Source organism: Lissotriton helveticus, chromosome 5_1 (assembly GCF_964261635.1).
Source record: "Lissotriton helveticus chromosome 5_1, aLisHel1.1, whole genome shotgun sequence".
Taxonomy (NCBI): domain Eukaryota; kingdom Metazoa; phylum Chordata; class Amphibia; order Caudata; family Salamandridae; genus Lissotriton; species Lissotriton helveticus.
In genome coordinates, this window is record NC_136065.1 from 563026668 (window position 1) to 563043718 (window position 17051).

At 44.4% G+C, this 17051-nt stretch overlaps 1 protein-coding gene across 1 annotated transcript in view; it reads right to left on the reverse strand.

Annotated features, from left to right (window-relative positions):
* MINPP1 (multiple inositol-polyphosphate phosphatase 1) overlaps window positions 1-17051 on the reverse strand; it is a 212291-nt gene that overhangs the window by 133940 nt on the left and 61300 nt on the right. Inside the window, exons 3-4 of the mRNA XM_078642895.1 lie at window positions 6171-6268; window positions 636-769 (exon numbers count right to left, since the gene is read on the reverse strand). Coding sequence (XP_078499021.1) covers window positions 636-769; window positions 6171-6268 — 232 coding nt within the window. The remainder of the gene's footprint in view (window positions 1-635; window positions 770-6170; window positions 6269-17051) is intronic.

Below are 17051 nucleotides of genomic sequence, written 5' to 3' on the forward strand. Positions count from 1 at the left end.
CACTGGTCGGCAGATGAGAAAATGTGGAGATAGATGTGCACGGAGAATAATGAGCAGAGTAGCACTGGTGCTCATTCCATTTCCGAGAACCACTGGGTTGGTTAATAATTAACGCCTGTTATCAGACACTAGGCATACGGTATAAGCGCACTTTATAAGTATATCGTTATAAAGAAGCTGATAGTTGCAGTCCTCAGTCTAACCACACGGTGGCAGACGTTCCCAAGAGTTGAAGTTAATAGTTACATGTAACGAAAAAGGCCTGGCTATGATATATTCTACATGGGGAAAAAAGGCCAAGACTTCCCTGCCTCACTTCTCATGCAGAACCTACTAAGACAGGCTCTCCAGCCCTCTAAAGTTTTCAAAAAGATGCATCCGAATGCGGTCATAATGCTGTAAAAATAATGAATAAAATGGCTGAAAACTGCATGCCTTCTTACTACGATGTATGACGTCAGAGACATGTAAAAGCAGGCCTTAATGCAGCAGAAACAAAGGGTCCACAAATACAGGCGGCTTTGGACTTTCAGATGGTGTAATAAATGGCAGAATCAGCAGCGCCCGAGACACATGCAGTTCTAATGCAGTTAAAGACACAGTCGCAATAAACAAGACGACGCCAATCCTTTTACCTTTTGCTTTCAGCGACTGCTCGATCCAAGTGTTTGAAGATATCTTGAAACAGAACGCAGCTGGCTCGACTGTTGATGTCGTACCCGTACCCCCGCTTCCAGTACTGCTTCAGGTCATTCAAATACTCTAGGACCTGGAAGGAGAAACCAGACCACCTGTTAGACACCAAAAGGCTTGCAGTATTCTATAATGGGCAAAAGTCAAGCACTATTTGAGAGGTAACAAGAGGAACAAAAAAGTATTCGTAGAGCACAGCCACTTTGCAGAAGACAATCTATTCTGCAAAGATCTACGCATAATAACCAGTTTCACAAACTGCGCTTAGGTAAATAGGTGTCACGTTTCAGTGTGCCTGTATGCAAATCTTTTGGCCTGATAATCAAAATGCCTGGGAGTAATTTTAATTAAGCGGGAATACGTCAGAGTCATTCCGGTAATTACGCATTTGAACGCCTCACAATTCTGTTTAAAAAGTGCCACAGGGATAACCCTTCCTGTCATGGCCATGATGAATTGAATTATTTAACTGAAAAGCACTACTTGCAGAAATCCTGGAATGGTATATGTGTGTCCTACCACCATCAGATGTCACTCTGCTGAAGAAGCACATCCTCTTCAGACGATGCATTTTATCCAGAGCCTTACCCATGGCTCACGCAAACGTCATGGTCATGTCTCACTGGGGGATGCCCCAGATTTGAAAAGCTTAACCCAACAAAATCAGAGATTCAGTTCTGCACCCCAGATGCTGCCTGGCGGACAATATTACCTGGCCCAAAGAAATGGGTGCACGGCTTGCCTGGCTAACGCAGGTGGCCAGGCCAGGGTAGTCAACACCCGTTTTTGCCCTGTAAATAATTTTTTTTAATGAATCTCACATACATTAGAGCCCTTCTACACATCTCTAGTGGTTAATGCTTAATTACTAGTCAAGTATGTTTTAGTTGGGTCTAGATTGGATTATACCAACTCAAATTAATTCCGCATCTTGGGTCAAGTTGCTCCATCGTGTCTTTCTAAATGAAATCACGTATTTTATGCGCGGAGATCTGTCCGCTGGTTATCTATCTTAAGGCGGGTCTTTCAAATTCGTCTGGTATGATCCTCTTCAGTGCCCATGCTTCTCTAATTTCTATCTTTCAATGGCAAATTCGGTGACCTACAGAGGCAGGTCTTTCTTCATAGCTGCATCAAAACTCTGGAATACGACGAAACTCAGCACACATTCAGAATCCCATTTAATTAGAACCAAAGAATAGCCATGAAAACTGGATTTTTAATAAGTTGTTCCAAATTAGATATCGTTTTATAGGTTAGATTTTCCTAAGCACCAAGAAAATATGTGGACATTTATTAAAAACTAAAACTAACATGACATTCAGACTATAGTCTCCTCAAGCAAATTCAGGCCAGCTCTCTGACTAGCAGTGTCATACAAGCAGGTCATTGGCTTATGTCCCAGTAGGCGAGCACAGCATAATGCAACAAAAAACACACTTGCAGCCACCACTTCCAGCATCCTTTGAGTCACAGCATCCTTTTCACCGAACCACTATTATGAAGGGATTGGTACTCCTAAAACCTTGGTTGGAAGCAGAGGTGGCCGACTCATGCATCTATGTTTTTTAGTGCCCTTTGTTCGGCTTGGAAAAAAGATATGCATGACACAGACTGTCAGCCAAATCATAGCTCAAGTTTGAAGGAAGAGTACCAGTAAACAATCTCCATGAGGTAGGAATAATATCTGGAACACAGGAATATCAGCTGATCCTGCCGCAGTCAGCATAACCTAGTGAGATCCGGTCTGACACATGGAGGAGTGAGGAGGAAGCAGGGAGGTTCTCGCACATTGTTGCTGCCGCAGAAGCCACCGCCAAAGCCCGACTCGCTTGATTCATATGCCCACCTCATTCACCCACCGCGGAGTGCCCCACAGCACGACACCTGCCCATGGCCGCGCCCTGGAAGGAGCCACAGACGTTCTGGTGAAGGGAAGGTGGAGATCTTAGCCCGGCCCCAAGCAAGTTGAGCGAGACTTCCCTGGCGGGCTAGCCATTTGAGAAGCTGCGGGGGCAGATGGCACTCAGCAGAAGCAGCGGACCAGGTCCCGGTCCTGTCGCTACGGGCCCACTCACAACTTCACAGTTCCCTATTTCAGTGAGGCAGTTGGGGGACAGCTTCCTAAGCCCTTTGGAGGGTGAGTGGGACAAGAGACAAGCGAGGGGGTGTCACCCAAGCCACTTCAACCAGTAATCACCTCACCTGTGCTCACCCATGCTTTAGCTCACCCTTGGCATGCCAGCTCACCCTTGGTTTTAACTTACCAGACTTCCCGGAGCGGACCCCCTGCTATGTCTCTAGTCTTGCTCCATCTGGCCAGTTGCACCTCTTCTCTCTTCCGCCACCCCCTGTCTCCGGCAGAGGACCAGGTCATGTGCGCCCAAAGTCTTGTGTCTCAGGGATGTAGAGGAAACAAGTGGGAGCTACTGGCCAGACTATAGAGCTACACTCCAGTTTAAGGACCAGACGTGCCCACTCCTTCCTCGCTTTTTCTTGAACACCTACCTTACACTTCCTTCAGAGGCAGGGAGGGGTACTTGGAGCGGCATATGGGAGTGCCAATACAGAAGGTCCAGGAAAAGGGCGACATGCGAACACCCGACTCGTGCCCAAACACTTCTGTCCATGGAGCTGGTTAAGAAGCGGAGAAAAATAGGAAGAAAAGAGGAGACAGGCCAGGAGCAGAGACAGAGGCTGCTACCTCAAGTTGTGCCATCAGGCCGGGTCCACACAATCCCTGTAGTAGGGACCATGTGCAGTACATATTGATAAGTGTGAAGACTAGTTGTCCCCTGTTCACCGCGCCTACAAAAGAACCCAACCTGAGTCTTTCAGAAACAATGTTGAGTATGCTCACCATTTTCACGTTAATTAAACCCTCAACCGGCCAGACATCTACAAGTGGGGGAAAAGCAAGTGAAAATGAAAGTAAGCGTGAAACTCTTACCCCTCTCCCCCATGCAACAGGTGCTGAAAGTCAGCCAAGGACTAGTTACATGTAATGTAAGCAGTACAAGCAACATGGCGGCAACAAAAGGTAAATTAATGGACGCTGTAAACTTAGTAGAATCAGAAACTTATACTGAAATGGAAATCGACAAGGCCCCAGCATGTCCCAAATCTAACCCCTTCGCTGCGGCCACGATTTCCCCCTGTGCGGTAAACAAAAGAACAGGGCGGGGCCGTGACGAACCCCAGCTGTCATCCGCACACGAGCACTGCGGAGCGTGACGGCTGGGGTTCGTCACCAACATAGGAGGGGCTAAAGAGACTGATTCTTCCATATGCGTGAAAAACACAAGTGGCAACGCCCCCCTCCTTCCATTGCAACAGGTGTAGCATGCTCGTTAAATGAACTAGAATTATTCGGCCGAGTGCCGAGGAGGGAAGACGTTGCTAGTCAGCCAAGGATCAGAAACATTTAATGCAAGTAATGCAAGTAGTATAAGTAATTTGGTGGTAACAAGAGACCACTTATTAAACTCAGCAGAATTAGCAGAATCAGACACTAACATCGGAACAGACTACAAAAAAGGCTCTAGATCGTCCGAACGTAAGAGACTGCTTACATCTCTTTGAATGTGTCTACACCTCAAGGAGCTCAAGGCAGAAAGAGCCTTTTAACACCGCATCCAGACAACCATGCAAGCAACTGCTTGAATCACCCAAGCAACATATCTGAGAGAAGCTTCACAAGATTATCAAAGATATTACTCCGGACAGAAAGACTCGGCTGCTCCTGCAGGATAAATCCCATCCAGTCCTGTGGAGTTCACAGGTGGCATACCCCAGTAAAATTATATTCTGGGATCTTCTCTATGTTGGTTCTGTTCATATGCCAAATGCCCGGTTTGTTTTGTCTTTCTCCCAAAGATAATAATTTTCAATTTTTCAAGAGTTACCGCCAGTTTATTTCGATCTGTTTGGTCGAAGAAGGCCTTCGGCAAACCCTGTAAGCCCAACCGGGCGAGCCTCAACTGGACCATATCATCTGCATGAAGCAAGTTAGATAATGGCCTTGGGCCTGAGGATCAGGGGTGCGAGTTGACCTAGTCTAGCCCTCCATTGAGGTTTGAGATAAAGAGGTTGAAGAGCAAAGGGGCCAAGACGCATCCCTGTTTTAGGCCAGCAATAATGCTCGTCAAAGTAGAACATACAGCAAGGAACCTTGATGAAACCGTTGCCCCATTGCAGGGTTTTTGATATTAGGAGAGGTGAGTCAGAGAGACGCAAGAATAATCAGTCTCAGAGTACACAGCTACTTTAAGAAAGGAGTACTTCACTTGCAAAAGCTATTCCTACAAATTCAGAGTCTACGAACTTTTTCACCCAGTGATTTATTCAGACAGAGCACCATTTGTATTGCTTTTACTTGTTTCTGGACCATTACCCAGCTCAGTAATCGCATTGTTACTGCAATAAAGACACTGGGACACGTCAATCCGTTACTTACCGAAAGGATAAGCTTGCAATGTTACCCAGCTTTAAGCACTGTGGTGTAGAATACCAGGTAGGAGTCTGGGGAAATGGAAATGAATGAAAGACTGTAGAGTTCAATAAGCAAAGATCTACCCATATGAGCTTTGCACTGCTCTTCTGGATACATGTCAAACCTATCTCTCTAGTGTATAATCCATCCCTCTTTCTGCCAGGCAGGTTCATGCGACTCTTAGCTCCCCAATGGGGTTAAACAAATCACACTTTTAGATCAATCCCCTGCCCTTGTTTGCTTGTTGACCTCTGTGTACTTTTCACATGTATGTTTAGAGGCACAGAGAGAGGCCACCATTTTCTATTTTAGAAGCTTGATTAAAAAGTTTTAGATTCCAGTTTTGACTTGCAGCTAATGCAAGTCAAACATGGGCGTGTGAGAACATATGACACGGCACATGATGCTGGTCTAATGACTGGTAATCAAGGGCTTTACAGGCCACGTTATTAGTTTCAATCACGGCAGGTGGATCTCTGGAGTGACCCTGTGTAGACTCTTAAACAAGGAGTTGGGTATATTTGTTTTGGGACTTCTGTTTTTGTCAGGAAACTAGCGAAGAGTCTCCATCAAAGGAATATAGCAAGTTAAATGGATTTTTTTTATTATTACAAGTCATATGGTATTCATTTTCGTGTAGGCTACCTGAAATACCTAAATAAATTTACTACTTTTTTGCGAGTATATATTATATGATTTTATGCAACACCCCAAAAACAGGGCTTGGTGTAAGTATCCAGCTATGTCCTGTCCAATAATGTGTAAAAGGACATCACAATTCTAACAAATGTTTGCTTTTCAATACTTTCGTACCTTGAAAAAACTGAAATAAAGAAGAAGGCACAGCCAAAATCTACCAATCTCATAAACACTGTGAAAATGTATTAAGGCTAACATTAGCATTTTCTTGGCTAGCATGTAAGTGCTAGAACGTCACCCAACATGAGAATAGGAAGAAACAAGAGATGTGAACAGCAACACTTGCCTTACTGTCCTCTTCGTCAAACACAGAGCACCACGGGGAGATCACACTGTTAATAGCCAGTTCAAAGGAGCAGGTGAAAAAGGCCACTTGAGCTAAATCTGCAATAAAATGAAAGTGGCTTTAAATGCAAAGAAAGGTGAATGCATTAAATTGGTCGGCATATATACAATTTGAGGTAGTATTAAAGACATTGAGAGGCATCATTCGTTGTGTGTATATTTGTTTAGTGGTCGGATAAAAAAGTTCAACCTCATTTTTCACATTTCTTTGAAGAGTTCACAAAGTTGATGAAACAGTATTCAAGACACACACCCAGAAATGCCCCCTGGGCAAGAGACAAAAAGGCGACCTTTTCCTGCTGACACATCACACTTCAAGAGTATCTGCAACACCCAATATGCGGTTAATATTTTGATAAGCTCGTCATTGTAAGGTAGGAGCAGAGGTATGATATTCTAGCAATATCAGCATCTGAGAACTTTACAGATGTGTTACGCAGAAACGTTAAACAATCTCTAAGCTGTTTGCAAATCCATTTTAGGTGGAAGGGTTGAGAGAAACGTTTTGAAGACGTAGAATGTTAAGACTGCTTCAGAGCTTACTCCGTCCAGACGGAGGGCCTCATTGCTGCCCCCATTTGAACTGTGAAGGTCAGAGATAGGCGAATTCATTTTTTAATTTTCATTTCGTCGCCACTGTCAGATCTCATTATATAGCGGGACTTTGCTTTTCCACGCTGGTCTTCACTATGCCCATTTTAATCTCTAAACTCGCAGACGTACATCAGAGTGCTGAATTCCATAACTGGATTTCCCATCATCCATCGGCACAGGAAGTGAGGTCACGTTTTCCCACCCATGGCACCCTAAGCTCCTCCTCCCTACTTAATGGAGGCTATAGCATGGACATAGCAGGGGCAGCACTTGCTTGCCAAAGGCAAGCCCGTCCACACCCATCCAAACTTGGAATGTGCCCAGCGCAAGGACCCCAGGTTCTGCCCCCACCATGCCACATTCCTTGTGCTCTCAACCCCAGACATCACTCGCTGCACTGTTGTCACACCGCATCAAACAAAACTGAAGAAGCATTTACATTTGCCCCCTACAAGTTCACATGCACTCTCCAACAAAGTACACCCATGACCACCGCACCAACACCACCAGCACCCCACTGCCTCGTTGTAAGAAGTTCTTTTGGAGATAAATCAGGAACAAACTCCAAAGTTAACTTTGAATAAAAGTTGATTTATTCCCTTACAATGGACCCACGACTAATCCAGTCAAATAACAGGTATTAAATAAAAAGATGCACATTTAACATTCCAGAATACAAAGACATATAACATTCTTTTAAAGGTGTTCTCATTAATAGCTAGAAACCCACTCTACACCCCCCCATCCTATAACTAAAAAAATAAATAAATAAGTAAAGTAACCTCAATAATATACAAATTCATCAGAACAAAGGAGAGTTCAGATGCGAGAACTACATCTAATTGGTGCATTTTCACCAGATCCATGTTCATGGTCTCGGATATTTTCCATAGAACTTTGGACCATGGGAATAACATTTTCAGAATCACCATTCCCAACACTCTCATAAGAATGAGAAGAAGTGTGATTATTAATGTCATCCTTTTGAACAAGATCACCAAAATCAAACCAAATTATCAGTTTGAGTTTTGAATCTTTTGCAAATCATCTTCGCCTGTTCTTGTGTAATTTTAACCAGAGCATTTCGATTCCACCATCCACGATTTTGTAGCATTATTGCCATTTTTGAAACTAACAATTTGTGCAGGTTCTGAAAATCTTGATACACCTTTGCTAACCTTAATCGGTTTCTTTATAATCACCCAGTCACCAGGAGACAAAGAAGTCACTTTGACATGTTCCTCAAATCAAAATTCCTTTTGTATGTTGTTTGTTTTTGTTTAACATGTTCCCTGATCTTGGACAAATCAATGTTAGTGTCGATATCTCCTAATTTACCTCTCAACCATTATGGACTAATCATGGAAAAAAGAAGTTCTTTTGGAGATAAATCAGGAACAAACTTCAAAGTTAACTTTGAAGAAAAGTAGATTTATTCCCTTACAATGGACCCACGACTAATCCAGTCAAATATCAGGTATTAAATGAAAAGATGCACATTTAACATGCCAGAATACAGAATACAAAGACATATACCATTCTTTTAAAGGTGTACTCATTAATAGCTAGAAACGCACTCTCTACACTCGTACATACCAAAAACCACTCACACAATACTCCACACTTACATACAGGTTCCTCAACACCCGCTTGCTCACCAAACATGTCACAGAGATATGGGGCCTGCCACACAACCATGCTCCGGACCTGCTATTCCTCATGGAGCATGACTAAACCCTACGATGCACCAGAAATCGCTACAACCATCTCTACTAACTACATGATCACAAGGCAAGGCCATCCGCACAGCAAGGAAGTGGAGTCGCCATTTTATTTAAAGATAGCATCAGCTGCACAACCTATAAGAACACTCCCACCAGTTACATACAACACCTCACGTTCAAGATCTGCATTACAGCCAACTTCCTTCTGGGCGGAACCCTTGTAAAAAGATCACCAGGACCCCGCACTAATGTCGCCAGCAACATCGCAGACTTTGTCACATCCCTCATCATCAACGCCAGAACCATCATCCTCTTCAGAGACCTTAACTTTCATCTATTAGACCACACTGACCTCAACTCTACAGCCCTTCTAGAAAAGTTCACAAACCTTGGTCTCATCCAGCAAGTTCCCGAACCCACCCACACCGATAGACACCTACTAGATCCAATTTTCTTCTCAATGAGCAACAACAAAGTTGACAAGCCAACAGCTATGACTGGGCAGACCATGCATTAGTCAAGTTTATATATACCCATCCTGCACCACCATAGACCCACCACCACCGTAACCACCCACCGCAGCTGGAAAAGCATCACAAAAGATGAGTCTGCTTCCGCCCTCTCCCCACTCTGGCACAAGCACACCAATAATTTGCCAAAAGCCTTAACTACTGGATCACCACATGCATAACACCCTCGCTTCCATCAAGTGCATAACCACGGCAAGAGCCAGACAATAGGCCGGCTGGTACACAGAGGAACTCATACTAACTAAACGCCACTGCAAGCAACTAGAGTGCAAATAGAGAACAAGTCAAAATACCATATATATTGTTAACTTCATATCCCCCCCCCCCCCAAGATATTTCCACCAACGGATAGGGAACACCAAGCGCACAGCTCTTGAGATCAATTCAAGATTAGCACTAACAGCAGCAAATAAATCTTCATCACAGATTTCATCCCGCTCCTGCCAACTCCAGTAAAATCTCCCTGCTCACAAGACCTTTGCAACACACTCTCTGAATTCTTCTGTAACAAAATCACCTCCATATACAGTAACTTTCAACCTTTACCGGACCCATACACTGTTGCAACTCAAATTCCCATCATTGCTGAAGAACAAACCCCGACCTTGTGGACCAGTCACCATCGTCAAAATTGGTGTTACAATCATCCATTCAGAGGCCCATCTGACCATTGCCCCTAACACACCTTCTTCAAAGGATTCCTACTGATCACCGAAGCACCAGCATCCATCTTCAACACCGCCATTGAGTCACATTCCTGGGCACGTGGAAAATGCCACTGTCATGCCGCTGCTTAAGATACAATCCACTGACCCAAATTGTTTTCCAACAACAGACCCATCTCCCTCCTAACACCCTCACAAAGGTCTTAGAGAAAGTTATCAACCAACGTGCCAGACATCACCTCAACAACCACCAGCTCCTCAACACCATGTAGTCCAGATTCAGGCCTAACCACAGTATAGACACAGCACTCCTCACCGCCAGTGCGGACATCTGAATCATCTTTGACAGAGGAGACATGGCAGTGCTTAGACAACCCAGAACATGGACTTAGAACACCTCAGGTAACATGAAACACATGAACACTCTTTCGTTATACTATCATACCAGCCCAAAACGAGGAGTGAATAAAGGCACATGCAGGTTTGAAATGTTTATTTCTAATGCAGTGTTCTCAAGCGCAGTATCTTAGCTAATACAAGCAAACATATTATAAACAACAAGGTTATCAGCATAGTTACTAGTCCATAAAATACAAAGGGAGAAAGCATGTTAAAATGCTAAAGGGAAGAAGGCTAAATAGCACCTAAATCTTACCCTCCCTTGCTAGTATATTATATTATATCTAAAGAAGGTCTCTTTGGGTTTTAGAAGGGCGGCCCCATACCTCTGATCCTAGTGGAAAGGGATCACATCATCTTCCACCAGCTCTCTGCATGCATCAAGTGTCTTTGCATGCTCTGCGCAGTGCAATATTAAACGCGCCTAAAGCCAGAGTTGGCCGCAGCTGCATATGTGTTATGTCTAGAACGTGCGCAGATCAGACCTCACAACAACCACTGTGTTGAAATAACATTGAAGGCCTCGGCACTCCCTGTTCAGACATAGCTTACCAAGCAAAGCTGATACAATAGCAAAACATATTATTCTCGTGTGAAGCAAAATATTCTACTAGGCTCAAAGCCCTAATAACAATATGTGCTGTGTGCAGAAGCAGCAGAAAGGTAAAATAGTGTTTAAACTTCTAATTAGCTCATGCTAACTTAACACAGTGTGACGGCAAAGCATATCTATATGACACTATCAGCCTTAAACCTTACTCCTTTGACGCTAGCACACTCATCTGTGGAGTGCCTCAAGGTTCATCGCTCAGCCCCACCCACACCAACACATACATGACCCCTCAGGCCAATGTCATCCGCGGACAAAACATCAACATCCTCTTCTATGCCGAAGACATGCAACTCATGCTTTCCCTCTCAAAGTAGTCCCCAATACAAGAAACAAGTTCCCTGCTCGCTTGACCGATGTCTCTAACTGGATAAAGTCAACTGTCTCAAGCTCAACACCGACAAGACTGACTTAGTGATCTTCAGCAAGAATACATCACCGTGGCACTCCAACTGGTGGCTAGCCCAACTCAGGCCCACTCCCAACACCCACACCAGGAACCTTGGAATAATCAACCACACCCAACACCCACACCAGGAACCTCGGAATAATCAAGAGCAAACTGGACAGGACTGCAGAAGTCCACATCACTGCATCCTGCTTCCAGACTCTGGTGATGCGGAAGAAGATATTCAAATGGCTTACAAGCAACACTAGAAAAACTGTTACGCACACCCTATTCACCAGTTAGTGGGGCTTTGGTAACACCCTCTGTGCCGGGATTACCAAGCAATTTACTAGAAGACTTCAAACCATTGAGAATTCAGCAGTCAGACTCATCTTCAAACACCCACATAGAACTGACATCACACCACATCTCAGGGAGCTGCACTGTCTACCAATTTACAAGCATACTCATTTCAAACTCCTCACACATATTCAAGGCACTACACAACTAAGGCCCCTCCTACCTGAATACTTGCATCTCCTTCCATCAACCACCCAGACACCTCCGTAGAATTTCTACTTGCACACAACCCACACTTAAAGAGAACCAGATCATGAGGACGAGCATAATGCAACATCGCTCCTAAAGCGTGGAACGGCCTCCCACTCCACATCAGAGCCTCCTCCTCCCTCAGTGAATTCCACGGCTGAAGACATGGCTTTTAAATTAAGCAACCTACCACAGTCAGGGATAGGCACACACACCTGCTCTGCACCAGGATACCCTCGTGGGTGACAGTGAGCTTTACAAATACACATACCAAAACATACGTTTATTTCATTTTAATGCAACTCAAAACAAGATTTGGGGTCTCACAGAATCTTCCTGCGTAAATGCTTACTGAAGATCTCTTTTAGGAAGTTATCTTCAATTATTAAAAGAGGGTGAGAGCACACTGCCTGACATTCCAGCACTCAATTAACCCTAATGTATCATGGTAAATGCAGTGCAGTATAACACTTACTTGAGAGACCGTCTTTAGTTTTTCACTCTTGTTGGTGCAGTGCATCTCTGACAATTGTTTCATGACAATGGTCCTTCAGTAGAGAGCAACACATTTTTGGGGGTGGTGGAAATGCTACCCAAAGTATTCTCAGGTTTCTGTACTGCTCAATGATTGCAGGCACATCAGCCAGAGCTCGTCAGTCATAAGCTCAAGGGAGTCTTTTCAAACAAAAAGAGGTTGGGAGCTTCTGAGCTGATAAGCATGTGATGATGCACCTGCGCCCAGTGAGATCTGACAAGACTTTGGGCAGCATTTCCAGCACCCCCAAAAAGACTGGTTGCTCTCTACTGATGATGGAAGGAATCCAGAAGCACCTGTGTAGAGTTACACAGCACAGGGTGCACCAAGATGGGTGAAAAAATAAAGACTACTACTAAAGTAAGTGTTATCATGCACTGCGTTTACCATGATGCATTGGGGCAAATTAGTGCTGGGGTGTGAGGAAGTGTGCTCCCACCCTCCTTCCATCTTTACTTAGTACATTTGCTCCCCACATTCCCATGTAACCATGTTCATATTTTTCAGCGGGTGAGAACGAGGGCCCCGCTAACTTGGTAAGTAGTCTAAATGTTATAATGCAACTCTGCTAAGCAGGCACGTGATCAAAAGGTGGACAGCAAGAATAGAGGCTATACATGCGTTCGAAAGCTTACAGGAAATAGATCCATAATACAACACCTAAAAAGCAGGTGCTCTTCAATTCTCAATCGGCTTGGGCAGCTAAGGCGAAGCCTCACATTAGGTGGGAAGTAAGCATCCAAGTGCTACCTCTTCTGCTCATTAGCCAAACTTGAAAATTTATTTTCTATACACATTTTCAAGCTTTTAAATATACAGACACCAATATAACAACCATTGCCAATGCTTGTTTATATAAACAGTGAGTGAGCCGGAGAGCATAGGAGTTTCCAATGCTCCTACCCTACTCCCCTCTAAGAACTGACCGAGCCTGGGTTAAGGTGGACATTTTCAGGTAGTTTATCTTTGTCTTTTTCATGTGAACCATCACCAGTGAGTGGATACAAGGGCAATGCTTCAAAAAGAAGGGTAAGGGAGGCCTGAAAAAAAAAAAAAAAAGAGAGGAACGTCAGCCATCTCTATACTGCGTGAAAAAATAGACAAACAGAGAAAAAAAACATTAGTGGTGATGCAAAAGCTAGTTTTAATTCTGGATGTGCTTTGTGCTTTGTGTGGTCTGCTAGGCAACATTTTGAAAGGTGAATTTATTTTGTTTTATTACTCGCATGATAACTAAAGTAGTTTATTTTTCGGTCTTTCTGCCCTGCCGAAGCAATCAGTATTATTTTTTAATTTTCAAAAGGTACGGTCTTCTTGACAGGAAGAGATGCTTTCGAGAATGCAAGTGCTCTCTGCTAATAGACCAAAGCCACATCTAGCACTTAAAAATCAACGAAATTGCCACGCTGTTCACTTGATCTTTACAGTCCATTAACATAATTGGCTGTACGAGCTATTTTTTCACCACTGGATGGGCTAATGTCATCCTGGCAGTGACTGTATCATTAGTTGGCTGATTGGCATGGGGCTAGGTTATTATTAGCATATTTAATTCATGAGAAACTGATTCACACTGTGCACTTGAACATCCTGTTTGGGAGGAATAAATGTGTTGTTTTGGAATGCTCAAGTAGGAGTTTCTTCTGTCGCTCATCCTTTAGTGTCCAGATCCTCAAAGCTGTCATATTCGGAGACTAAAACGAGAGTACTAGATGAACTGCACTTCATTTTGAGCCCAGTGACTTCAGGATTCATGCCATTGTTTGAGAGTGCCAAACTAAAGAACTGCATAATTAAGTCGTTTCCCAAAAAGCACCTACGATGGCCCGATTCACTAAAGTTCGACTTAAAGGTGCAAAAAGCTGAAAATTCTTTTCTGATTTCTTAAATTGCAAAATGTTAGAAATCACAAATTTCAAGGGGAGAGATCTGATGCTAGTTCAAGATTTTTGCAGTCGTATATACAAGTTTAGGTCTCACAGGGGAACCAGGGCGGCCATGCACATTGCTTCCACCATCATCAAAGTAAGAACTGAGCAAGTATTCACAAACCCCGTATATGGCCATTTCCAGCCGGGAAATGCATGCACATTTCATCCTACAAATGGTAAGAACAAGTGAATTTCCAAGGCGCTAATGAGTATGTAAACACCTCCTCTTTATGCAGTGGTTCCCAAATGTTTTCGACTCACAGCTCCCTTGTGCCACTGGCCGTGGCTCCCCATTTTCTTTCTTTTTTTGTGGCAGGTGGAGTGATGTAAGCCCGGCCTCAGGAGTACTTCCATTTTTCTCCCTGAAAATAATTGGTATGTAGCCAAAGAAGGTATTGTAATTATAGATGTAACAAAATAAAAATATAACAATGGCTTAATGAAAAACTTTTGTTGGTTATGTCTTTAACAGTATTTAAGCACAAAATAGACCCCTGGGTCTGATTTAGGAGAGAGTGCTGGAGTGTCTCTTCTACAGGACGGTTTCCCTCAACCACCTGAAGGTAGCATGCTTCATCATAGGGATACCTCCTCGCATTACGATCCTGGTCGTAATGCGGGCTACAACCCCCTATCTGAGAGGGAGGAGCTCAAGGACGTTTTGTGAGAAAAAAAGTATACTAAAACCAGTAGAGGAGCAGGGTGTGGTGTAGGGAGTAAAAAGAAGGAATGTGTGCGAGCTAAAACTAACGCTAAGGAACGGCAAGACAAATTTTCATGTGGCGTCCAAAAGTTAGGATTAAGATAAAATACAGCAACAGGGGTTTAGTCACAGGACAGTGGGGGTCAGCACCTTTTACCTTTCATAGAGATGTAGCGGCTTTCTTCAGGACCGACAGAAAAAGAAAGTGGAGCAACTTCTGCCCACATGCAAAGAAGATAGTGAAGATACTAAACCAGTGGATGGAGTGGTTCCTAATGTCAAAGTGTAGGGTCCACTGGTCAGTGTTTTACCCGCAAATATAGGTAATCAAATGACACCTTGACTTCGGCGCAAAACTCGAGGTGGCATCTAGGTCCTCGTGACACCGATGCAGCAGGTGTTGATTCGCGCCTCGGAAGGGGATCCGCAACGGCTGCGAGCAGTCTATTAACTTCCTGTATTGTGGAGAGGTTCTGTCTCTGCAATACAGGAAGTTAGATGCCATCTCGAGTTTTCGCCGAGGTCAAGGTGTCATTTGATTACCTAAAATTGCGGGTAAACACACTGGCCAGTGGACACTACACTTTGAAATGACAAACCACTCCATCCACTGGCTTTATATGTTCACTATCTTTTAGCATGTGGGAGAACTTACTCTACTTTCTTTTTCTGTTGTTCCTGAAGAAAGCTGCTACACCTTTATGGAGGGTAAAAGGCTGAAACATGTCGACCCCCACTGTCCTGTGACAGGTTGAATAAACACCTGTCACAGTATTTTATCTTAATCCTAACCGTTGGACGCCCCATTAAAAATTTTGGGGCGTTCCTCAGCGTTAGTTTTAGCTCACACATATTTCCTCTTTTTGCTCCCTACACCACACCCTGCTCATCTACCGGGTTTAGTATACTTCTTTCCTCACAAAACATCCCTGAGCTCCTCCCTCTAAGAGAGGGGGTTGTAGCCCGCATCATGACCAGGTTCGTAATGCAAGGAGGTATCCCTAGGATGAAGCATGCCACCTTCAGGGGTTGAGGGTAACCGTCCTGTAAAGGGGACACTTCAGTACTCCCACCTACATCAGACCCAGGGATCTATTTTGTGCTTTCTTTAAAGTTGTTATAGAGGGGGGTTGGCCACTGCAGGTCTTTAATCCTCCTCAGGCCCTCCTTTTGTGTTATCGACTAAGTCAGAAACAAAACAGCACTGGCGGTCTGCTTGTTGAATTTTTTAAAACTATTTTTGTTTAAAAAATTGCCTCTAGCGAAATTATGAGACAGACTTTATTTGTTTTAGTATATGAGCCTTTGACGAGCAAGAAAATAGAATGTCAAAGTATGAACTGACCCAGTGGGTTAAGGGAATGGACACTCCTGACTTTTTACAAAATATATTGTGGTTACAGAAGTATTCAAATAAGAAATGCTGTACATACAAATTTGTGTAGGACCTCAGGAAGTGTCCTCATTATTCCTTGGGAGGGTAAAACCTAAGTCGCCCTAGAAACCAGAAAGGTCTAGTGTAATGGACTCAATTGATATGCACACTGCTCTGGATGAACGTGACTAAATCATCTGTAATCGCTGAACCTGCACGAAGGGATGACAGACGTAGCCAAATGGATGTCGGAAAGCCGCCTGAAACTGAACTCGGACAAGACGGAAGTCCTCATCCTGGGATCCTCACCCTCCGCCTGGGACGACTCCTGGTGGCCCCCCGCCCTGGGCAGCGCACCCAAACCAACAGACCACGCACGCAACCTGGGCTTCATCCTGGACTCCTCCCTCTCCATGACCAGACAAGTCAACGCCGTCTCCTCGTCATGCTTCAACATCCTGCGCATGCTACGAAAGATCTTCCGATGGATCCCCACCGAGACCAGGAAGACGGTCACCCAGGCCCTCGTCACCAGCCGTCTGGACTACGGCAACTCCGTCTACGCTGTGACCACCGCCAAACTCCAGAAAAGACTCCAGCGGATCCAGAACACCTCAGCACGACTCATCCTGGACATCCCCCGCCGCAGCCACATCTCCGGACACCTGGGAGACCTGCACTGGCTCCCGGTCAACAAGAGAATCACCTTCCGGCTCCTCACCCACGCACACAAAGCCCTACACAACCAAGGACCAGGATACCTCAACAGCCGCCTCAACTTCTACGCTCCCAAACGCCAGCTTCGATCGACCAGCCACG